This window comes from Actinia tenebrosa, unplaced genomic scaffold (genome assembly GCF_029948245.1).
Source record: "Actinia tenebrosa isolate PJP-AT-01 unplaced genomic scaffold, QUT_ActTen_1.0 PGA_scaffold7__59_contigs__length_16204524, whole genome shotgun sequence".
Taxonomy (NCBI): Eukaryota; Metazoa; Cnidaria; class Anthozoa; order Actiniaria; family Actiniidae; genus Actinia; species Actinia tenebrosa.
This window is the reverse complement of record NW_028292584.1, coordinates 4,623,379-4,649,470: the sequence shown is the minus strand read 5'-3', so window position 1 is coordinate 4,649,470 and position 26,092 is coordinate 4,623,379. Positions and strand designations below refer to the sequence as shown.

The 26,092-nt window shown below is 38.0% G+C and overlaps 2 protein-coding genes across 2 annotated transcripts in view; both read left to right on the top strand.

The window, feature by feature from the left end:
- Nucleotides 1-2,448: 2,448 nt before the first annotated feature.
- On the top strand, nt 2,449-25,114 carry LOC116303939 (telomerase protein component 1). Its single transcript, XM_089040538.1, has 24 exons — nt 2,449-2,498; nt 2,884-3,065; nt 5,004-5,072; nt 5,747-5,853; nt 6,301-6,434; nt 6,821-6,942; nt 7,774-7,902; nt 8,034-8,126; nt 9,259-9,315; nt 9,844-9,986; nt 10,584-10,692; nt 11,274-11,378; nt 12,323-12,496; nt 12,667-12,854; nt 12,973-13,187; nt 13,315-13,576; nt 13,878-13,983; nt 18,322-18,566; nt 19,137-19,269; nt 19,833-19,949; nt 20,178-20,312; nt 21,148-21,237; nt 21,528-21,686; nt 24,269-25,114. The coding sequence occupies exons 2-24, from the start codon at nt 2,916-2,918 to the stop codon at nt 24,377-24,379; spliced, it is 3,153 nt and encodes a 1,050-aa protein (XP_088896664.1). The 5' UTR covers nt 2,449-2,498; nt 2,884-2,915; the 3' UTR covers nt 24,380-25,114.
- Nucleotides 25,057-26,092, top strand: part of LOC116303929 (TPR repeat-containing protein DDB_G0287407) — a 28,247-nt gene continuing 27,211 nt past the window's right edge. The window contains exon 1 of the mRNA XM_089040536.1: nt 25,057-25,374. The gene's annotated coding sequence lies outside the window, so the exon portion shown is untranslated. The remainder of the gene's footprint in view (nt 25,375-26,092) is intronic.

Here is a 26,092-nt window from a genome sequence, read left to right as displayed (position 1 = left end):
TTTGGCGCGAGTAGACTCTTCCCACTAAGGAATTTTGTACACAACTCACCACCACCCCCAGGGGCTAGTTTTGTTCTTAAAAGATTCTTCGACAAAGTTTTTCAAGACCGACGGTTTTAAACTTTTTACTTAAAAAAAAAACGAAAGATAACTACAGATAATCCAATACAATATCAAGTTTAGTGAAATTTACCTCGCATGTCTTTTATGGAAATCGAAAATCTGGAGATTTAGGGCAAATCAAGACTAAAAACCACACTTGAAATCTGGCGGTTAAGGTGAGCAAAAAATAAGGTTTACTTAGGTCTTTACAGTTTTCCAAAAGCAAAGCTTACATTCATTTAAACTTGACAAGAACAACTGAGACAAAATAGAAAATAATGCAAAAGGCATTGCAAAATACAAAATGACTAATTTCTTTGTAAGTAAATTGGCATTTGTAAATGTTTTTGAATATTTTTTAGCTTTTTAAAGTGAAAGTCTAGGTCTTTATACAATAACATCTCTCAACAGCACAAATTTAAGCTCATTTTTATAACCATACTTGCTCGAACAGCTTAATAAACAGTTGAATATTTGGTAAAAATTTATATTTCATTCAAAAATAAATAAATTATCAGTAGGAAGATATAAATTATTGTAATGAAAGTCTTCTTTTCTTTGCCGATCGGACCCCGCGATAGGAGGCGAGCAAATCTGCATTTTTTTGAACAAAAAACATACCATAGTTGGTTAAAAACAACCGAATTGTTAAAGATTTACAAAGCTAAATAATGGACGAATATTTGTTGTCGTAATATGCTCTCCGTGTTATATTTCCTCCAACATTAAAATGAATTAAGCTTATCTATAGAAATATAAAAAGTTTTGAGAGAAAGTCTTTGATTTATCGATTCGTCGAGAAAAATGCTTCTCAAAAATAATAATATACGATCGTTTGCTAAAAAAAACATACCTGAATTCTTGAAGAACACTTTTTGATTCATCTTTGACTACATGAAAGTATTTCTTTAATTGTTTTTGGTTTATAACTTGTCCTAAAGCGATTTTTTCTGTGCATTTGAGAGCCGCATTTGTGATTAATTTTGCTTTGACATCAAGCGGGGTTCCTGTGTTGTGTACACGGATGGACGGACGGACGGACGGACGGACGGACGGACGGACGTACGGACGTACGGACGGAAGTGACGTCAGCCAAGCCATGAAAAATCATCTCGATGGTTTACCATTTTTTCTTAAGTATGGTGCTCCGCGCGAGAGCTCCGCTATAATGTGACAGTAACGAAAAAAAACAATAAGAAAATATAATCCCTGAACATGATTTAGGAGTAACCCTTACCTTATTTAGGAGAGTATCCCTTATTACCTGACTAGGAGTATCCCTTACCTGAGACGTGGGCTTACAATGAACCGTATTTGATCCTGAGATTAGTCGTACTTTCGAGCTTGACTTTTTGTTTCATAGCGATCGAGATAACGCACAATTGCGCCTTGCGTGGCAATTTTAGTTGCGTCAATGACGTGAAAGTTTCTGTTATCGAGATACAATGTCTCTAATAAGCTTCATCTCAATCTTGTCTTCCTCGCTTCGTCCATGATGACTGTAGCGGTTAGAAATCCATCCTAATCTCTCCTAATCAGCCTCGAGTTCGTGTGCAATTATTTTTTGATACAACCAATATGAAGTATAAAGAATAACAGGGTTGGCTTGTGATTGAATCGGTGTGTTTTGAGAAAAAGACTACATTCCGGGCGGAGAGTGCATCTCACGGCCCCCTCACAGCCTAAATTACATACATTTACTGTATTTTATGGGCTCCTTCTCCGCCCGGGATATAGCCTTAAAACTTTATCTATATCTTGAACGATTTAGATTTAAGACCATTTGGGAGCCGATTTTTTCCAATTTCTACCAACTCTGGTATGAAAAAGTCATAAAGAGTAGAATGTATATACTGTAATAAAAAAAAAACATTCCAGATACGCAAAACTGTTTATTTTATTTTAAAAGGGCAGAACCTGCAAATATTTTAATATCATGTAGAGGAGATCATTTTAGACAAGTTAAGCGAAATCATTCTTTTCTGTGAGCCATTCCATTATCTTTTGACTAACATTGCAACGAAGCTTCTGTGCATGATACAAGCAACCCAGCAGTGAACGTCTGTAGGGCGTCTTGTTAATATGTAGCGCTCTCTTCGTCTATCATATAATCCGTCATAACCACCATCTTGGTCGACGATAAAAAAGCATTCCTCGTTAGATTCTCTTGTTAGATTAGCCAACATGGTGGTTGTTTTATTGTTATTCGTATCTCAAGAGATTTGAGTCACATAGTTGCACACAAAATATAACATTTTTAAAATCCTATGATAAACGATCCGCGTTAATCCAGCATTCCACTTTTATCATTCCAAACTTTATTTAGAACTAAGCGAGGTTCAGAATCCAAGATGGCGGAGTGGAAAATGGCGACGTCCATGATGAGTGCTTTACAGGTTGGTGTTGATATTCATTATTATTCCTGCTATTGTGTGAATTTGTATTCAGTAAGGTTTCCCTAGGCAACCAAGAAGTAAATAAACCTGGATCTTTTGTTCAAAATGTAAATTTGATAATATTGTGAGGTTTTTATTATACGCAATTGTAGTTTAGAATCTGTCGAGTAAAGCTATAATCTCCTTTCAATCTTAAAGTTTTTCTTCGTAGTTGTTTACTTGCTAGTTTTTAGACTTATGGGTTCAGGGAACTCAAGACCTTGGAAATTTTCTAAGCCAAATCATACAAATCCTACCTTAATAACTCAGAATAACAGCGCTCAATTTGACGACCCTTTTTCGCCCAACAACAACGGGAAAAAACCTTTTCTTTCCTTTTCTGAAGCTACAGCTCTGAGGCCTTCAAGTCTTGAAAACATGTGGGCGATTGTAAAGAAGACTTGTGCAGAAGACAGTGCGTGGAAGCTGAAGTCCGTTCAAAGTAGAAGAGGATGGAAAACCATTCGTCTCTTCGTGTCTTCTACTTTTAAAGACTTTCATGCCGAAAGAGAAGTGTTAGTCAAAGAGGTAAGGCTTCCTTTTTGATCTACAATTAAAGTTATCTGCTAATAGCGTAAAGTTTATTTGATCTCTTTTATAAGTTTATTTATTGAAGTTTTCATGCAAACATTTATTAAAAACTTCAAATTAAAAATTTATAAAATAAGCTTATTCACACTGTTGTCATTGGCCTATTTTGAGCCACGTCAAAATATTTAATTCTACCCAGACCGAAGGGTTCGTCATTTCCGGTCTTAAGTATAGTTGGTTTGTATAGGGTTACATTCAACCTCGTGTGTAGCCTCAGTTGTATATCTTAGCCTTCGGTATAAAGTAAGCTTATTCACACTGTTGTCATTGCTATATGTTCATTCAGACAATGGCAGTCTTGCACAGAGAAATCAGGCAATTGCAACACTGCCGTCAATCAAACAAATGTGGTACCAATTTACATACTCTGATTTACAGCAGGGTATTGCAGTTTTCGTATGACTGTGATAAGCTCAGTGCCATGCCATGACCGTGATGTTTTCTAGAATTTTAATTGGCTGATATTTTTCTCGTGCAATGTGATTGGTCTGATAGTGCCATGACTTTTGGCGTACCATGTCCGTGCCGTGTTTATGCCATGTTCTGGGTATTTGATTGGATGGAGAGTGAATTCTTGAGCAATGTGATAAGTCTGGTGTATCCGGCCTAGCCGTGTCAAGAACGTGTTCGTGCAGTGAGCTTTTCACAGTCATGCAAAAACTGCTCTATGCCGCAACTGTACTGTTGTCTCAACCATTACAGTGCCAATTAAAATATTGGTAAATTATGAGCTATTTTAGATTTTTGTTTTCTCAAGCTTAATATTTGGTTATTTTTAGGAAATTGTATGTATTGAATCAATATAATTAATTATTTTGTTGTCGATTAAAAATATATTATTCATTACTAACAATTCATTTTTGAAGTAGTAGCAGGTGAAGGAATATTGTTAGTCATCTTTGTTTTTATAGCTTTAATCATTTATTTTTCAATAGAGACCTGTTTAAGTTTTTGGTGGACTGTTTATATTATTTAATGAACATTATAATGATTGAAGCATTTTGTATTTTTTTACCTCATTTTTACATTCAAAGAGGCTTACATTTTAGTATAATTATTATACTAAAACATGTAACTAAGAAAATCTTCAAACTCATCATAAGTCAGACAAACTACTGTACTTTTTCATTTGACTTGTCAAAGATACCGTGTGTGTTTTGGCATTGTGATGGATAGCATTAAAATGTCAGCATTCTTAGTCTCATTAGTTTCTTCTTAAAGGATTTAAACAATATTTGTCATGATTAAATTCGTGTCTATTTGAATTAAGTGTTGTCAGTTTTTTCCTGATCTGTTTTCTTCTGCCTTTCTATCTCTCTCTTTTCCCTTCGTCCATCAGCCCGTCTGTCTGTGCATCAATCCATCCATCTATTCATCCGTTACGGTCATTTGCAACTAAGCGTGAACACCAGACACTAAAACATGTTCTAACTGGTTGCCGAAACGTTGAAGCTAGTCAACCAGAACATGTTGTTTCCTAATGATTCGTTGGATGGTTGGGCGAGCAAATTCCTTCAAGTACTTCAATCTCGAAAGAATCAAAATCGTTTTCTCTCCAGTACTTCATGCTTTTGTTTGAAGTAAAGCCTTTTTTTCAAAAATGTGAAGACTACTGAAGGAAATCAGGATCGATCTTTTCTAGAAACTCGCTTATGTCTACTCTTTCGAAGGAATCCATGACCAACACCAACAGATCAACATGCACGCATATTTGAACAAACGTTGCCATCAGGCTGGCACTTTGGCACCAAACCTCAAAGTTCCAGTCGACTAGCTTCAACGTTTCGTCCACCATTAGAACATGTTTTAGTGTCTGTTGTTCATGCTTAGTTGCAAACGACTGTATTAATTCAATCATTTTATTCATTTTTTCAGGTTTTTCCTGATCTGCGTCTCTGGTGTGAAGAAAGAAAACTTCATCTTGTTGAGTGTGATCTTCGATGGGTAAGAAATAAAGCTATGCTGTAACATGTGCCATGTCATCCTCGGGAAGCCACAGGTAAAATTCTGTCTCTCAAAACCAGCAAAAGAATTTTACCTCAGGGTTTCCAAAAATGCTATTCATGTCAGATCCTTTTAGTATACAGCTTTTTCAAAAAAGGTTGAATACTGAATACTGCATATTGCAGAGTGCATTCCAAGTCTGAAGTTCGTTGTGGGTCATAGTGACATTGTCTAAAGTAAGTTTAATAATCATTATATATTCTATTTTTAGTGTATTCCATCTGAAACAATATACTAACTACGTGTAAAGAGTCAATTGCTGTGTATTTACTTTTTATTTCAAATTAACGAGACCTACAATGTCCTTTGGTCTTGGAATGCACTAATCAGTATGCAGTTTTCAGTATTCAACTTTTTTTGAGATAGCTATACATGTAAATAATTATGTTTGAAAATTTTGATAGGTTTTGCCTTAGATACTAAGTTGAAAAAACAAACAGTTAAAAGTTATGATGTTTTGACTTTGTTATGAATGTTGTAACTTTTATGCATTTGTTTTCGTTATAAATATTTGTGAATGAAAAGAAAAATCAACCCAGAGGTTGTTTAAGAGGTCAATAAAACTTAAAAGTTTTAAAAATTAATGATTGCTTATATGATTTTTGCAATTCTAGGGTGTCCCTAAAGATTCGACGACAGAGGAAACAGTACGAATCTATCTGGAAGAGATAGATCGTTGCTACAGGGATAATGTTATGCCATATTTTTTGAACCTAACTTGGTGAGTAATTGTTATATTGAATTTGTTGAAGGGCTTAAAGAAGCTCTAAAATGGATGAGGATAATGATGATGACTCATGATGGGGATGATAATGATGGTAGGTGATGGTGATAATAATAATTATGTGGACGATACGATGATGATGCTAATGATGCTGATGACAACAATGATGATGATGATGACAATGATGATGTGTAACGATGTGACAATGACGATGATGATAGTAGTGGTGATAATGGCTGTGATGAAGATGATGATGATGTCGATAATGGTAGTAATGGTGATAATGATGCTATAGTGGCCTGGTGATTTTATTGATGATGATGGGTGATGATGGTGATAATATGATTGGTGATGGGTTGATGATGGTGGTACATGTAATGATAAGGATCATGATGATGATTTAGTAATTTACTGTATCAATTGATTCTGATTAACATCCTTCAGTAATCGCTCTGGCTGGATTCCAGACTTTGGAGACTTGACTTATAATCTTGGGGTGCTCTATGGATGGGTGTACGGTCTGTCGTTAACTGAGATGGAGATAGTACATGGTGCATTTCGCAGATGTAATCCTAATGGTGAGAAGTTTCTGTAATTTTCAGATCTAATATTCACCCTAAAGTCCTTTCTATTTTTTTTAATTATCCCATTGAGTTATCCCACTCAACGATCCATCTATTCACCCACCATCCATCCATTCATTTATCATCTATCATCTGTCCACCAATCTATCCATTCACTCACCCACCCATCCATCCATTCATCCATCCATTCATCCATTCATCCATCCATCCATCCATTCATCCATCCTTCCATCCTCATCCATTTATCTATCCAAAGTGCTGATCCAATCTTTCTATTTGTTCATTAACCTGTTTATTCATTTATTTATTCATTTATACATGTCAGTCATTTTGCTTCATTTGTTCAGATTTCAATATTCCATTTCTCATCTTTTCTACAGCTCTTTTTATGATTAGAGATGCTAAATTTTGCGATGTCTTACCCGAGGAAGTCAAATGTGCTTTTGTGGATGAACTGAACAAAACAGAAATATTAAAAAATGTTTTGAAAGAAAAATTTCCAGTAAGTAATAATGACGTGACCATGTTGCAGAGTTACGATGTCCATGTAATGTGAATTGTGGGACTGGCTCTATTATTGAACAAACACTATAATCATGTTTTTCTTGGATGTTCATATAGTATGTTGTTTTTTAATGAAAATTTTCTAATTCACAAGTTTCTAAAACCCTGAAACAACCTCAGGGCTGATCAAAGTCAGGGCACAGCTAAGTCACAGATCGAACCATGAAACAACCTCAGGGCTGATCTAAGTCAGGACACAGCTAAGTCTGACACAGATTGAACCCTGAGTCAGGGCATGGCTAACTCACAGATCAAACCCTGAAAAAAACCTCAGGGCAGATCTAAGTTAGGGCAAGGCTATGTCACGGATTGAACCTTGAAACAACCTCAGGGCTAATCGAAATCAGGGCTTGGCTAAGTCACAGATTGGATTGAAATTTCGGATGCTGAGGTTTTGTGGAGGGAGAAAGGCTGGGCATAAACCTATGAACCAAGGAGCAAGAGGCCCTATGAACTCAACTCACTTATGAAGCTTATTTTAGTCAAGGAATCACACATGAGACCTGGGTTCGAGCCCTGCCCGTCTCGGTGTCGTATGTGAGTAGAGAGTTTTTTGTTGGTTCTTTCCTGCGCTTCGAGGGTTTTTCCTCCGGGTTCTCCGGTTTTTCCTTCCTCTACAAAAATCAACTTCTAAATTCTAATTCGATCTACCGGCTGTCCATCCAGGAATGGTAAATGCATAAGAGTCCAGAGGCAAATGGGCCACCACTACGAACAGCTAATTTCAATCCTAGTGACATTATTTTTACCTTTAATGTATTCTCTACAGTCTCAAAATATTGCACATTATGAAGTGGAATGCGAGCCAAGCAGTTTAGCAAAAGTGGAAAAAACTAACGATGAGAGGGATTTGAAACTGAAGGGTCTGAGTGGAAGTGATTCAGTATTTTACAAAACTGTAAGTATACATGAAGCACTTGTCTGCAAAACCTTCACAATTTATTTTATTAATACTGGAAACAACCTCCAAGCTGATCAAAGACAGTGCATGACTAAATCACAGATCAATTTTGTTTTTCCTCTTTCTAGGTTTTCAACTTTTTCAAGGATCGTATTGCCTATCAATACCCCCTTGACCCGACTCCTGAAGATCCTCTCGAAGCGCAGAGAAGTGCCCATGAGGTAATATGAGGCTAAAAGTACCTATAATAATGATGATGATGATGATGATGTTGGTAATAATTGATGATGATGATGATGGTAATAATTGATGATGATGATGGTGATAATAATATTTATGATAATATTAATAATAATAATATTATTATTATTTATATTATTAATATTGATATTATTCCAGGGCTAAAATTAACAGCTGGTCATCAGGCAATATTCCAGCCAAAATGTCCAGCCAAAATTTGAACTTGTCTCACTGGTCAAATCTTTGCCTTCCTGGCCATTTTGACCAGTAATGTTGAGCCAGAAACACGATATGAATGGCAACTGTTCAGATGTTATTTTAAGCCCTGCCTTGGCAACTAAGCAAATAGAGAAGCTGTTAATAATAACATTCCCATATTCTGTTATGGATCTTCATTATAATGTTTATTTGTCAAGTTCTAGATTTTACTGCTGTCCTCCTTGATTAAAGACTGATTTTCTCAGGGTTAGCTTTGTATCAGTGTCTAAAGGGTCATTATTTAAGTTGAAGTGCATCTTCATGTTTTTCAGATACCCCTTTTCAATCGTTTAAAAAATCCTCCGAATCCTCTGAATCCTCCGAATCCTCCTTTTGACCTTTCAAGACCCCCTCATGTTCCACTAAAAAAATCGAGGGCCTCCCATTTTCTCCTCTACCCCCCCCCCCCCCCCCCCTGACTTAAATAATGACTGGTTCCTAGGTATCAACAAATAGCAACACTGAAGTAAAGAATGTGTAGTTCCAGAAAATATTCATATCCGCTCCATGGAGAGAATTTGTAAAAGGACCCCCTACCCTCAGGAACTTCCGATTTTTTTCCATACAAACTCTGTAATTCTGTTCTTTCTCTGACTCCCCTCCCTTCCAAAAGTTCCAATTCCTTTCATAGGTGGGGTATGGATATTTTCTTGAACTACACAATGCATAACCATACAAACACTTCCAACTTCCATGAACCTTCACTGCAACACAGGCCTACCCTGAGCAACAGAGAACTCGATACTGGAGTATTTTCTTACAAGATAGCATCGCAGAAATGTAATTTGGGCTTCCTGTGGCATTTAAACAATTCATGTGTACAACTAACTGTTGTCATATTGTTTTCTTCTGCAGTCATTTGTAGATACACGCTCTGAAGTTGTTTTAGGAAGAGACAAGATCATAGCTGATGTATGTCTAGTTTTCCAAAAAAAAATATTATTGAATGAGGAAAAGGAGGGTCTGAAGAGGCTATTTTGCCAGTGTAGTACCAGAAAATATCCATACCTTCTTCATGTAGCCTGTGAAACAGCTCTCTGGTGCAGCATTGGGATCACCCCTTCTCCCCAACCCCCACACTAGAGGGCCATTTCGCAGGCTATTCCTCATGGAGAGAGATACATGTATCTAAGGGGTGGGGAGAATCTGACAAGGGTATATCGTGAAGTTCCATAAAATATCCATACCTTCCCCATGGAGGGGGAATGAAGTTTCCAAGGGGTTTAATGGGTTTGAGGGTATATTGTGTAAAACTAAACAAATTCCCATACCCCCCCCCCCCCACCCCAATTGGAATTTCCAAGGGGTTTGGAGGGTCTGAGGAGGGTATATTGTGTAGTTCCAGAGAATATCCATACCTTGGATTGGAATTTCCAAGGGGTGGGAGGGCATAAGAAAAATTTGTATTATGTACATTCTTTGATGTCTTCCTTGTTTCAGATTGAAAGCTACATTGAAACAGACACTACTCAAGCTCCCCTGTTACTAGTGGGAAATGCTGGCTCAGGGAAATCAGCAATTATGGCACGTATCGCAAGTAACACTTTAAGAAACGGAGCAAACAAAAAACTCAGATGCCCAATGTAAGTCTTCTTGTCATCTCTTACAATGTATCTTACCCTTCCCCTCTCCCCTGGCCACGCTCCCCCCTCCAGGGAGGTTGGTGCAAATATGCTTCAGCCAATCCACAGGGTACCCAATTTAAATAAAATTGAAAGATGAATACATCCTTGGGATCCCAGGGGTAAAATTGTGTTGCTCTTTTCTCGCTCCCAGAAAAAATACCCCTGGGCACAAAGTCTGTTAGAGCTTGTTCCGGAAGTCTCAATCATTCTTTTTTGCCAATTGGTAGAGCCGCTGGGGTCAACCAATAAGCATCAAGTATTTGTAAACAAACATGTGATAGCATTATTTTGAATTGGGACTTCCGAAAAAAGCTTTAACAGACTTCGTGCCCAGGGGAACTTTTTCTCGGAGCAAGAAACGAGCGACAGAACTTTACCCCTGGGTTCCTGAGGATGAGATGAATATAAAATTGGGGGAAAAAATGTTATCAATAAATATTTTCCTCTATATTTAGATGCTGGCATTTATTTATTTATTCACTCACTCACTCACTCACTTACTCACTCACTCACTCACTCACTGATTCATTTATTTATTCATTTTTGTATTTCTAGACCTACAGAAGGTTGGAAAGTATTCTTCCACTTTGTTGGAGCAACTCCTGGCTCCACAGATCTTGCATTCTTCCTTCAAAGATTAACAAGAGAATTGGGAACATCAAAGGTAAATTGTCACATCATTGACAATCTAGAACAAGCTATAAGAGCACTCTTACCCTTTCTCTAAATTAAGAGGTAAGGGGAAGAGGGATTTTAGTACACGAAAGGAAATTTGAAAAATATTGGTTACTAAGTAATGGGTAGGGACTATTTAGTTCTATTTCTGATTCTGGGGTTCAATCCTCAGGATCTCCTCAACAGGTTCGACTTCTCTATAATCCATGTAGTTTCAGCATAAAATACTCTTAAAACAGAGCACTGATGGAGGGAGGGGGTTAAGTGCGCACCGTCGGCTTCCTGAGAAACCAGTCTTGTAGCTGAAGGAACTACAGACGTTAAATAGAGTCACTTTACCTTTTTTTTAAATTCTATTTTCCATTTCCATTGATCCAAATCCCAATCCTAGTGAAGAACCTTTAGGAAATCCTTCATTCAATCTGTGAGTTTTGTCCTGACTTTGAACAGCCAAGAGATTGTTTCAGGGTTAAAGGATTTCTAGATACCCAAGGATAAATCCTTTACCTTTTTGGTTGAACATTAACCTGTTAATGAATTATCCTTTATTTGTGTTGTTATTGTTTATAGAAAGATGTAGTGAGTGATTTGGACTCCTTGATGCAGATGGCTAATAGTCTTTTGTCAAATGCCAACACCAAACCAGCTATTATAATAGTAGATGCTATAAACCAGGTATGGACTAGATTGCTCTGCTAGACACAGGTCGTTGAGTATGGATAAGTTGATGATGATAATCATCATCATCATCACCATCAATATCATCACTACCACCACACTGGTGACCACCACCATCGCCACTAGCATCATCGCCACCACCATCATCACCACCATCATCATCATCATTGTCATCATCACCATCATCATCACCAACATCATCATTGTCATCATCACCATCATCACCATCATCATCTTCATTACCATCATCATTATTTTTTGGTAGAAAGGAACTTTACCATTTTGCCACAGAGTGCTTGTATCATTAAAAAATGTCAGCTGATTTGTTCTTTTAACATGTAAACCAATCCGGACTTTCTTTTCTAAAATACAAATAGAAAAATAGATAAAGATAAGCCACTCATCATTGGCACAGGAAGCCCAATAGCGCAGCGCAGTCGTGACGTCATAAAAACGAAGACAAAGGCGAAATTCGAACAAACAAACTTACAAGTTTACCAAGATCACCATCATCATCATTGTCATCATCACCATCATCATCACCAACATTATCATTGTCATCATCAACATCATCATCACCATCATCATCATTGTCATCACCATCATCATCGCCATCATCACCATCATCATTACACCCATCATCACCACCATTATCATAATCATCATCATCATTATGTCATCATCTTCATTATCACCATGATCACCACCACCACCATCATCTTCTTCTTTATTCACGTGTCATGTTACTGACTGGCAGTGAATGCACGTTTCCACGTATGTGCCTTTTGTTTCCTTGTCCTTAACAATACAACAACAAAAGCAAATGTAAGATAGATCGTGAGACGTCACTCGTATGTTACGCGCAAACGTTTTTCTTAACCAAGCGTTGATCGGTAGAAATGACCAGATTTTTCCTTACATGGTTTTCAATTATATTTCAGCTTGATGAAGACAAAATCCATTATTTAACCCGCTGGTTGCCCGAGACATTATCCCCCAATGTTAGAGTCATCATGTCAATGATTGATCACACAGAATGTCACAGGATCCTGAGGGCGTACAAATCAGGACCCAAAGAAATACTCTGTGGAGAGCTGGATTATGCATCAAGACAGGTCAGGAGTAGAACTAGTTCAAACCCGATGTGGCAATTTTGTTTTTGATTCTCAGGGAATTTAGTCCAGGTCCTACTGCTGCAACTTGGAAAAATTCAAAAAAACAAAAAAATTTGGAAACATTCCATGCTGATGAAATATTGACTTAAACTTTCTATCATAATTTATAGGCAATTGTAGAAAATATCCTTAAAATTTACAACAAACGCCTGGATGAACACCAGATGGAACTCTTCCTCAAAAAAGAAGGTTCTTCCAACCCATTGTGGTTAACCCTGGCCTGTGAGGAGCTGAGAGTGTTTGGACACTTTAACCAGATGGATGAGAAGATTATGAGTCTGGAGGATGATCTTATCAGGTATAGAGTGAACCAAAATCAACCCTCGCCTCACCCTTGGCACTTACTTGCTTTATAAATAAACAAAGAATATGGACATCAACTAATTAGATGTCTTTAATATACGTTTTCTCTTCAGTCTCGAGGAGCAGTTGTTGATGCGCTTTGAAAAGGAAAATGGGGGACCTGTGGTTATTGCCACCATGTATTTGCTGGAAACGTCACGTCATGGTCTCCTAGAGACAGAGATTTTACAAATGTTGGCCGAAGAACAAAATCTTGTTCCTCCCAAATACGATGAAAAAGTATCTTTAGAAGAGTCGGCTCAAATGAATGGTGTTAGTGCGCCAATAGGTAGGCAAAGTGTTTATACTTCAGTTGGGATTCCTCTGGAGGATTCCACAGCGATCTCATTGCTAGGTTTTTGGTTTTATGAGAATTGAATTTTTCAGTGGGATTTTACTTATATTTTCAATTTTAGACTTCGATATAGAGAACGAGGGAGAAGCTGTTGCCTCCAAACTCCAGAAAGCGGTTGATGAGACTTATGTAGTGAAGAAGGATGAGGACGAGGAAAAGGGAAAGAAGAAAACAACAAAGAAGAAAACCAAGAAGTTTCTTTCAGCAGCAAAGTGGGCCCTAGTCTACCGAGCCTTGAAGCCGCTTCTCCGTCCGTGTGGAGACTTGGGCGAGGGTCGGTTGGATTTCTATCATCGCTCTATTAGTAAAGCTGTGAGAAGAAGGTTAGTTAAAATATACATTTCTTAATATATTCAATTAATGGTTTCCTTAACTTGCAATGGGGGGAGGGGTGAGTATGGTATGTATATATTCTTCATTCTCCTTGGTGACTTGAGCTCAGTGGCTGGAAAGCCCATCAACTCCCCCTCTCCCACCCCCACACCCTACTCTATTACCCCTCCATCCCATCCCAAATCCACAAAAACAAAAAGAAACCAAAATAAGAATGAAACCGAAGTCCGAATAAGAATGAATGTTTCCTTGAGTTAAGTATCCTGCTGATTTTCTCTGATATCGCTCTAGATATTTCAGTGGCGCTGAGGGCTACGTCAAGCACCAGTACGCATTCTGGCATGGAAGACATGCAGAGTTTTTTGAAAGTTGCGATGACTACGACAGAAAATCAGAGGTAAACTGTTTCAATGGTTAACTTTATTAAAGTGTTATTCATTAATAATTTGGCGGAAAACGCGTACCATTTGTTTCTACATTTTTTGTGGTTAGCAGTTAGGAAAATGCCTTAGCCAATCGAATTTGTCAATATTTAGAGTAGAGGGCCTTGTTTTATTTTAAGAGCGACTGTCCAGAAATATCGAGCACGGGGCGACCACAGTCAAAAAATAAAAGTCCTTCATTTTTGGTCTGTAGACACTATTAGATGAGTTTATGAACGTACTGGGGTCGGTTTTTCGATCTACGTAAAAAATCCGGATTTTTTTGAAAAAAACGATTTCACCCCCGTGTCGGTCTAAAAATTGCTCAAGAAACGGCTGCGAATTACGCTTTCAAAAACATTCTCGCTCCAAGTGAAAACCCAAGTTACAATCAAATTTACAACTTAATTCAAGAAAAGGGGTGTTGAACAATTGTTCCAGGTGATTTTAGACGTTTTAAACTAAACTTTAGATAGAAAAAAATGCATTCTTCCAGCACAGTTATTCACAGTCTCGATTTTACCTCACATTTATAAAAGCGATTTTTCGCATGTGGCCATTCTCCAATTTTTACAAAACTCAAGCTGTACAATGTTCAAATGATAGAATAACACGAACTACAAAAATTAGTTTGGGTTTTTCCACAGGCCTTATGAAAACTTTATGCGAAGTTGGAAAAATTTGCCATGTAAATATGCAAATTAGCAGTTTGTTTACATCTCCACACCACAGATCACGGCCGCGAAAAAAGTCATCTAAAATAGTTTTAACAGCTTATTAATCCACACATTAGCCTATCTAAGGACTATCTAAGTATGATTGGCCTTTGTTATTATTTTAAACGATTATTTGTTGAAGTTAAGCCTACACTTCCGGTGTTGAAGACACTCAGCTTGCTTGCCTCGGTGGCATTCCATCGGTGCGTAGTAAACTTAGTAATCATAAGTGACTGTTAACATGCTCTATAAACGTTACTATTCCTCACTAGTGGTATCCAGCTTATCACATAGTATTTTCACATACTGAGTATGCTTGAAAGTTTGCATTACTTTGTAAATAAGCAGGGATCAAACCTGTAAAAGCGGATTATGTGAGCTGATGGCGTGACAAACAACAGTTTGCGCGGAGCCGGACGTGACGTCGTTTGGTACAGTACGTTTTTTATTGCCTGAACATCTTGTGATTTGGCATAAACTAAAGAGAATCACTCGTTATCAAGACTCTCTATGAGCTTTCAATGATATTGTTCTTTACGACAAAAAGACCCCGATTTGAATAAGGCTGCGTTCATATTGTATGGCAGAAGGGGCGGGGGCAGATGAAATCTTTAAATGACAAAACAATTCTTAAGACCACCCAAAAGTCCCCCAAAAAATAATATACCCCCCTCCCCTGGCAAACTCTCGTAGCTTCATCTAAATATTTTGCAACCCCCCCCCCCCCCCCTCCATTTCTCTGAAAAAAGTTTTTCAACCCACCCACCCACCCCACCCCCCCTTTTTATTGGTAAAACTTTTTCCGATCCCCCCTAAATTTCATCTCCCCCCCCCCCCCCCCCCCCCCTCACCACCACTCTCTGCCATACATTATGAACGCATCCTAATGTCTCATGGAATTCAGACATCAAAGAACTAGTTTATATAATAAGTTAACTGGAATCATCGAACCACATCCCACATCGATTTGCAATCAAGTAGCTTGCGTCCCTCGTGTTGTTCGACTTAACAAAGTCAATTCTTCCATTCGTAAGATAACTTCACTCTCTTCGTTGGCCTCCCCAAGACTATTTCTATATGTGTAAGGGACTGGTCATAGAGTATTGGGGGGGGGGGGGGTTGGGGGGGCAAAATCAGGGGATGGGTCACATAATTTTGAACTCCTTAAAAGGGGTGGGCTGTTGATAAAATTTGACAACTAAAATGGGTGGGCCTGCAATTTTGCTTCTAAACTGGTTTTGGGTCATCAGGATTTTCAGCATCATTTTATGTGGGCCACGATGAAAAACACTGATTCTATTCTGATTTTGCACACCCCCACCCCCCCCCCCTATATTTTATGACCAGTCCCTAGTCAATGATGTAGTAGCGTCAAGCTTGCACAATTTCACGACTGAGCACTGCGCAAGTAGTCATGGCGTCGTATAGACCGTATATATTAGTCAATTTAATGCTAGCAATCCACCAACCTTCCTGAACCAACAGTAAGAAAAACACCAGTCTCTTTTAACACAGTTTTCGATCCACTTTTGCTCAAACCCCACTCTGCTTTTGGATTCCCTTTGACATCGGCTTTGTGCAAAGAAAGAGTTACGGGTACAGAACATTTCGCTGATGTCCGTTTCCAGCTGACACCCAAACGCACGGTAATTCCGACAGATTGTAGGGCTGCCTATGTTTCTAGAGGGCTCAAAAATACATACTCTTGCGAGAATTAATTCGACCTCGGTTTCAACTTCAACTATACTAAAACATCGTTTGTCCTCGGCGATATCCCGTTTACATCTTGTCAAAGGAACGTTAGTGACAGATCTACTTCTTTCTTTTGGGTCAAACCCACAATGACCACCAATGATAGCTTGAAAAGAACATGATTCACGAGCCTCCATAACTGATGCTCACCATAATTAACAAATTTCTATACTGACTATAAACACTTTGTTAAATGCTGCTTTTATTTTTGTCTACCTGGTAAGGTACAACAAATTTTTGGAATTTGATTGAAACTATCAAATTCCTGGACATTTCGGCCACACACGCGTCATGTTCAGATCACAGTTCTATCAAATCGCACTATCGACATAAAATGTTATATATATATATATATACTTTAAAATGTATTTTCCTTTTTCTCATAGTCTTATATCAGATTTACGCTTCCACGAAACCAGGCGAGTCTATCATACATTCGATCTATTGTACAGCCATGAAGCTAGTGGGGTAGGGGAGGGGGAATTGTATACCCGTCTACAACTGCACTCATACATGTAACCAATTTTAAACATGACTTCGATCAAGCAAGAAAACATATGACAGCTAAAAAAAAACAAATCTTGATAATGAGTGATTCTCTTTAGTTTATGCCAAATCACAAGATGTTCAGGCAAAAAACGTACTGTACCAAACGACGTCACGTCCGGCTCCGCGCAAACTGTTGTTTGTCACGCCATCAGCTCACATAATCCGCTTTTACAGGTTTGATCCCTGCTTATTTACAAAGTAATGCAAACTTTCAAGCATACTCAGTATGTGAAAATACTATGTGATAAGCTGGATACCACTAGTGAGGAATAGTAACGTTTATAGAGCATGTTAACAGTCACTTATGATTACTAAGTTTACTACGCACCGATGGAATGCCACCGAGGCAAGCAAGCTGAGTGTCTTCAACACCGGAAGTGTAGGCTTAACTTCAACAAATAATCGTTTAAAATAATAACAAAGGCCAATCATACTTAGATAGTCCTTAGATAGGCTAATGTGTGGATTAATAAGCTGTTAAAACTATTTTAGATGACTTTTTTCGCGGCCGTGATCTGTGGTGTGGAGATGTAAACAAACTGCTAATTTGCATATTTACATGGCAAATTTTTCCAACTTCGCATAAAGTTTTCATAAGGCCTGTGGAAAAACCCAAACTAATTTTTGTAGTTCGTGTTATTCTATCATTTGAACATTGTACAGCTTGAGTTTTGTAAAAATTGGAGAATGGCCACATGCGAAAAATCGCTTTTATAAATGTGAGGTAAAATCGAGACTGTGAATAACTGTGCTGGAAGAATGCATTTTTTTCTATCTAAAGTTTAGTTTAAAACGTCTAAAATCACCTGGAACAATTGTTCAACACCCCTTTTCTTGAATTAAGTTGTAAATTTGATTGTAACTTGGGTTTTCACTTGGAGCGAGAATGTTTTTGAAAGCGTAATTCGCAGCCGTTTCTTGAGCAATTTTTAGACCGACACGGGGTGAAATCGTTTTTTTCGAAAAAATCCGGATTTTTTACGTAGATCGAAAAACCGACCCCAGTACGTTCATAAACTCATCAAACAGTGTCTACAGACCAAAAATGAAGGACTTTTATTTTTTTGATTGTGGCCACAAATTTTCGATTTTGCTCGATATTTCTGGACAGTCGCTCTTAAGCTGACCAGCAAAAATACAGGCTCTTAATACGTATTTAGCAATTTGTTGAGCAAGTGCAGGAAGATTGCAGGGCGCAGGGACTGGACGAGAATGCACGCTTAAGTACGCATGCTCAGATGTAGCATTTCGATTGGTTCAAGTCCTAACCGGAAATGATGTCACGATTTTCCTCAGGAACTACCATACCATCTGGAGCAGCTTCTTGACCACAATCGTCTGACACGGTGTCTGTTAGACTGGGAGATCTTCCAGCGATTATACTCCGAAGACTTCAGTATTGATTTACTGAGTTCATGGCAGAAGGCTGGAGGTTACGCTGCAGCTTCTCTGCTCTACAAAGAATCATTGGATGTTCTCAAGACTGCTGAAGTACCTCTGGAAGAATATTCCAAGAAGATGGAAATGGTTATCAACTTCCTGTGAGTTGTATTTATTTGTTTTTATATGTTTTTTGTTTTTGTTTTTGTTTTAATTTTTTGGATGCACAAGTACGTGGATAGAGTGTTTGTAAATAGTTCTTATCGTGATATTAATTGACAAGTTATAAGTTTTCATCATCATCATCACCATCATCATCATCATCACCATCACCACCGTATCATGATCATAACCATCGTCATTAAGGGGCACTTGGATGAAAATCAATGAAAATTAAATGACTTGAAACTTGTTTAAACTTATCTATATGGCCCAGATAATAGCCAAGCAACATGTTTCCTTCACAGTCAAAAGTGGCGGGAAAAAATTATCAATTTTATTCAGCATCTAAATTGTGAGTAAATGACGTCATTTACTCAACCCTATTATTCTTTTCACTTTTAACCCAAAATATCTCAACAGCAAGTGGATCCCAGGCAAAAATTGTATAATCATCAAATACTTCAATTATTCGGATTTTCAAAAATTGGGGCGTTTTCATTCAAGTGCCCCTTTAAAATAATGATATTGAAGATAATATCGTTTTTAATATAATACATTTCTTAATACAGCATTCAAGCAGGTCAGTACGAGGAATCATTCAAGCTTCTTCAAGAACTCCTTGAAATCGAGGAAAAAAACCTAGGAGCGAGAACAGACAAAATGGCTGACATCTATCATCTAATGACAAAAACGAAAAGCGAGGTACAGTAATATTTACCTAATGATCTATTAATATATGTATGTATTGCTATGTATTTTGAAACTTTTCAATGACCAAATGTACACCGACATTATAATATCTCCTTTTATAACATGACCATATAACTGACGTGATTGAGTAGAACGCGTTATGTAATGAAGATTTCGTTATTATTAAACAAGTATAATAAATCTTGCGTTCTGATTGGTTGGGAGCGCATGCTTTGTGATAGCACACAGCACGCGCGCGCACTTTCAGTTGCGTTATTCCTAATCAAAAAAACGGTTATAGTAATTTGTATTTAATAAAAGAAATAAAAAACTTGCTTGCTGTGCTGTGTGCAGTTATAAAGCACTTGTGGATTGGTAGAACACTCGAGAACTGTTCAGAAGCACTCCGCTACGCATCGTGCTTCTCCTAACACTTCTCTCGTGTTCTGCCGACCCCCGCGTGCTTTATGACAGCACACAGCACGCGCGCGCGTTTTCTATTTCTTTAGTTGATCAGAGTCTTCAAACTCTTTAATCACTAGAATAAAATATGTTTTTTCCCCCATTATTATTAGATCGTTAAGAACCACAATTTTGTGACAATGGATCAGCTAGAAGAAGATAAAGAAACTGTGGCACTGGCGAGGAAGTCGCTCGCTTATCGAGAAAAGCTAGAGGGCGAGGATAATGAGGTTGGTAGAATGTAGATGAACTATTGTACAACTAAGAAGGGCCTGTGAGTGGAGTATCTTGCCAAACCCCTTTGTCTCTGCAGCTCTTCTCTTCCATCTTCTATCTACCCTTACTGTGTGTGAGTGAATGAATGAGATGATGCATGATGAATGAATCAATGAAGGAATGAATGTATAAAGTGATCGACATTGATCGATTGATCATTTATATCAATATTTTTGTTTCAGCACAAAAAAGCATTAATAGGAATACTCATTGCTCATCATCTTGGCATTGTAGCGGATTTAGAGAGAGATAAAGGTGAACAGCATAGAAAAGATTGCTTCAAGATTATCGACGAATCAATAGCCATCTTTCAAAATGTGAGTTCATCATACTTCATGGTATATACTATACCAACTTCGTTTTTATTATATAGTTAAGATAGTACGCGCGCGCCGATTGGTCAAAAAACTGTGCCATCCGCGCGTGCGAAGTGCTGCTAGATCCTGCGACCGTTTTTCTTTTTGCGTAAATTTATTCAATACCGTAATAATATTAGTGAGTATATAATAAAACGAATAAAACAGCTTTTTCCGTGCTCCGTTCAGTAATAAAGCACTTAGGAAGCGCCGTAAGCACTCGCTTACGGCTCGTGCTTCTCCTTACACTTTCTTCGTTCTTGCTTACGGCAAAAGTCGTGGTCCTTTTTTAAACATCTCTGGTCGATTAAGGACGGTACCGCCATTAACGTGGTCATCCGAGCCACGGTGAAGGTCTAATCATTTGCTGTGAACCTCATTTATTTTAAGATCAGAGCTTTGATCTGACCGGGACTTGAACTACGGCTTTCCGCAATAAAATCCGACTCTCTTACCAATTATCGTATTTTGTAGACTTGCATTTAGACGGGAGGAGAAAAAAATGTTGGTCATTGTCAGCGTCGCTAAAACAAGACTGATAAAGATCCGTCTATACTTTACCAAGAGACCATAGGCCTCCTCTGAGTCAGTCAATAAATACGATGCTTTGTGGTCTAGCTTGAGTACAAACGACACCATCTACGGCATGAGGAACAAAAGATGTTTGTACCCAAGCTAGACCACAATGCACCATGTTCGCCATCTCAGAAAAGGTCTGGTCTCTTGGCTTAACTTATGCAATTATTATTATTTCCCTTTTAAAATTAAGCTTGTTTATTTCCTTCCTTTTCAACAGCAAGGAGACTACGGTCATTTGGCCGAGGCTATTATGACCAAGTCCTTTATAAACCCAAGACACTCCAAGTACTTTAAAGAAAAAGAGCAGGCAAGTCTACCTAACTGGTTTCATCTTCGTATATTTATTCTAGCTGATGTTTGTGCAGGGCAAGACTTGGTTGCGCACCGCCTTTTCTGACCGATGTTCTGTAAAGCAACACTTGGTTGCGCACCGCTTTTTCTGGCCTAGTACGCAGCGCCTTTTCTTACTAGTTTTCCTCTGGGCAAAGCTTGATTGCACTGCACCTTTTCTAATTTGTGACCACCAAACAATACCTTTGGTCTTGAAATCTTACAAAGGCATAGTAAATGTGTAACACTTCCTTTTCATCATTTCAGATGTTAAGACAGGCTTTCGACTTGTGCACCAAAGCCTATGGTACCAAACACATGTTGGTTCTTCGTTTGTATTTGAACATTGGAATCCTGTACGAGGATAATAGAGACTTTCAGAAGGCTTATGATTATTTTGTCAAGTGGAACAAAGTTTGTATGGAGGTGAGTACCTCATAAGCGTATGGTTAAATCAGCGCACAACATTTTAAGCTGTCCAATTTCTTCGAGTGAAGTGCAACGTTTAGCTGTGTGCAGAATTTCTTTCATGTTTCCAACCCTAAACGTTTCACTGTGGTACGACTTCTGTCACTAATATGAGATTTAATAGAATGCAAACAATATATCCGTGAGATAGAGTGCAAATAATATACCCGTGAAATAGTTAGGATTAAATAGGAGATAGTTAGTGCTTAATTAGACAACACATAGGACTTCAGTGAGGCATGACGAGGGCACGGGCGTTTACTAGAGTAACAACTCATTACGCAAATGAACGTTTTTTCTAACAAGTTTATTGAATTGAGCTAAGAATCAAGACACAAGACGCACATTTAATTCTGCAGTTAATCATGACACATAAAACCCAGTACGCAAATGAACGTGTTATCTACCATTTTTATTTGTTTTATCACGCTAAAGATCAAGACAATACACATTTATAAACTAAAACAAATCAAGACTCAAACAACTATAGCTAAAAAAGACCCAGTACGCAAATGAACGTGTTATCTACCATTTTTATTTGTTTTATCACGCTAAAGATTAAGACAATACGCATTTATAAACTAAAACAAATCAAGACTCAAACACAACTATAGCTAAAAAAGACCCAGTACGCAAATGAACGTGTTATCTACCATTTTTATTTGTTTTATCACGCTAAAGATCAAGACAATACGCATTTATAAACTAAAACAAATCAAGACTCAAACAACTATAGCTAAAAAAGACCCAGTACGCAAATAAACGTGTTTTCTACCATTTTTATTTGTTTTATCACGCTAAAGATCAAGACAATACGCATTTATAAACTAAAACAAATCAAGACTCAAACAACTATAGCTAAAAAAGACCCAGTACGCAAATGAACGTGTTTTCTACCATGTTTATTTTAGTATCTTGCTAAAAATCAAGACAATACGCATTTATAAACTAAAACAAATCAAGACTCAAACAACTATAGCTAAAAAAGACCCAGTACGCAAATGAACGTGTTTTCTACCGTTTTTATCTTTATGTTTTTTATAATTAAAATTTGTAGAACATCAAAATCGTTATTGATTAGATAATTTAAAAAGCAAGTTAAATATAAATTCGCCAAGATCTTCCATAAAATCTTCTTACTTGTTCCTTGGAAATGGCGAGAAAGGCATAAATTACTCCAATGTGCATGTTGTGTTCCAGTACTCCAGGTGTCTTCTGCGTATTGGCTTTGGCCAGCCCAAAAACCATTTCGCTTGAACCGTATTAGCCCTACTTGTTTGAGCTTCGTAGAACGCCACTTTTGCTTCTGCCCGCAGTGTGGACAATTAATGAAGAAAAGCTATCGTCGTTTGTAATTTAGCTTTAAGAACGAAAAAGCAATGACTTAAACACTAGACAATTTGAAGATTATACAGTCATCAGCTGAATATCAAGTCATAAAATATGAATCAAGTTCACTTGTTTGTTTAGCAGATACGAATTCGAAAATGCGAACGTGTCAAATTATACGAAGGGAAAGCATGTACAATAAAATATTGTTTCAGTTTTTGCAAGCGTGCTTTAAAATATTTAAAAATGCGCGCCCTTGAGTAGCACACGTGCACAAGTTCACCCGTCACGGCTCGCCTATTTCTTTGACTAATTAGACTTAGGCAACCAATAGCACAAAGTTAGTAATTAGTTAGCTAGCTATCTATTTCACGGGTACAATTATCGTAGAATGATAAGTTATACACCGTAGTGAAAATAGTAACTGACGTTTCAGACGTTAGTCCTTCGTCGGAGTCAATGGGTATATTATTCACGGGTATATTATTTCACGGGTATATTATTTGCACTCTATTAGTAATACTAACTTACACTATTTTATGCTAATTCTATTGTTTTCTTTTGTTTAACTAGCACTATTTTGAACAATTTAGGAATAAGAGTTTCACGGATATATTGTTTGCACTCTATTTCGTAGATTTTAGGCACGCACCAATTCTTACAGAGCCTTAGCAACATTGTGCACGTCTTTGCTTGTTGCCAGTAATTAAAAACCACAGCGGTATTTGGCTATTTCAAAACAGTTTACTTCAATATGTGTTCTGGGAATAATGTGGATAAAAAGGGTGACCCCCTTAAATAAATGAGACCACCCCCCCCCCCCCTCCTTTCCATAAATCCGCCCATGGATAAATTTTTCTATAATCATTTTATCTGTTTAGGTTTTTGGCCCTGCCCACCCCAAAACCGAAGGTTCACAGGACCCTGCGGCATGACTTCTGTCACTAATATGAGATTGAATATTACGGAGATATTAGGCACGCAGCAATCCTTACAGAGCCTTACCAACATTGTGTACGTCTTTGCTTGTTGCCAAGTAATCAAGGAACACAGCAGTATTTGGCTATTTCAAAACAGCTTACTTCTGTGTTCTGGGGATAATTTGGATAAAAAAGGTGACCCCTTTAAATAAATGAGAACCCCCCCCCCCCCCCCCCCTTCCATAAATCCGCCCATGGATAAATTGTTCTATAACCATTTTATCTGTTTAGGTTCTTGGCCCAGCCCACCCCAAAACCAAACGTTCACAGGACACTCTTGAGGAGCAGATGTACAAGCGTATCAAAGAGCAAAGGGAACGACAAGCAGCTGGAACAGCTTGAATCCATTCCCTGTAATCAATATTAATAATATTCCAATCAATCAGTTATTTTGAACTGCGATCCATTCTTGAGTTCCCTGCGTACAGAAGTGTATCCAAGTTCAGGTTATTTTCGAGGGACCACTTTTTAAAGAAATAGTGTAAAATCACTACCTAAGCCATTTGACAAGTGCATAAGTTGTTATATTGATGGGTTGCAAGCATTCCCAAGAGAGTTAAAAGACAAAAACATGGCGGCCATTGTGGTGCTGTTAACAATGAATGCTAATGAGAAATCTTTTGTTAAATGGCACCAACATGGCCGCGATGACGTAACGTGCAATCGAAGAATAAAGCATTGGAGCTCAATGTATGAAATATTTTCAGTTTAGGGATACTAAATTTATTAAATGAAATTTGAAATATTTTATTAACCTAAGGCAATTCTGAAATTTAGTTGACCTTGAATTTTATAAATTCGTAAGAATAAAAGATATGTGGTCTTTCACGCTTAAATATTCTAGGTTGGAAATATATATATGTATAATTTTTTTGCCAGGCAGTTCTTGTAGATTTATATAATCATAAACTGCTAGCAAATTTATACAACGATATATAATGCATATATATTAACATTACACTAATATTATTTTCATTGAATAAAAAATAAAGGACTATTTCTTGGTGTTGCAGGGAACCAGAGCCATGAAGACAATAAAACAATAGCTGAGAGCAATGAGTTTGGAGCTACACTCGATTGAAGAATCGTTATATATTTTCACTATGAGAATTCGCCCACAAAGCCCTAGGCACGAATGGAATAAGATATGGGGAAAAAATCGGCCCTCCGGCAACTGTTCCCAACTACCTCGTAATCAAGCGCCGGCTAATAGTTTGGGGTGCGGGGAAACAGGCAAGAGAATAGATAGTTCGGTGGAATCGAGTACCTACTCTCCCAAAGCTCAGAACTCTAGGCTTCAAGGTTGGAGAGATGCAATAACTTGGCAACCGATTCGGGTAGGGATATGAGCGCTGCTGCGCTTGGGGTATCTCCCTTCCAGTAATACCAATAAACATTTACTGAACAAGTTTTCACTTCCCCAGGCTAGGAGCGCTGAAGAAAATAGGAAACCGGAGAAAAGGTGTGCTGGAGAAGGGAAACAACCCTAAGCGAAGCAGCCCCGAAATACCCCGTCCAGGGACAGAGTAATGAAGGGTATTAGATAACCCTATCGAGGCGGCTTAGCAGGGGGAAATGGGAGGGAACCCCAACCATTACAACACACGCGATGGGTAACACACAACAGGCAGAACGAAGCCTGGGAGTGGATGAACAAACAATGAATGGTGAGATTAAAAAAAACAAAAAAACGCAGCGCACATGTAGAACAATACAAGTTGTTCACCATAATCCATGCTTTCTTTGTTTTTGTTATTTTGTCCAATCCCAAGCTTCGTTCTACCAGTGGACACCGACCCCACGCGATCGCTGAACTTTTGCCAAATGATTAACGAGTATTTCGAGCGACCTCACACGCCGCTGAACTTTTGCCAAATACCTAACTAGCATTTTGAGCGACCTCACTCGCCGCTGAACTTTTGCCAAATGATTAACGAGTATTTCGAGCGACCTCACACGCCGCTGAACTTTCCAGATACCTAAACTAGCATTTTGAGCAACTTCACACGTCTTTGAACCTTTGAGAAATAACTAACGAGTGTTTTGAGCGACATA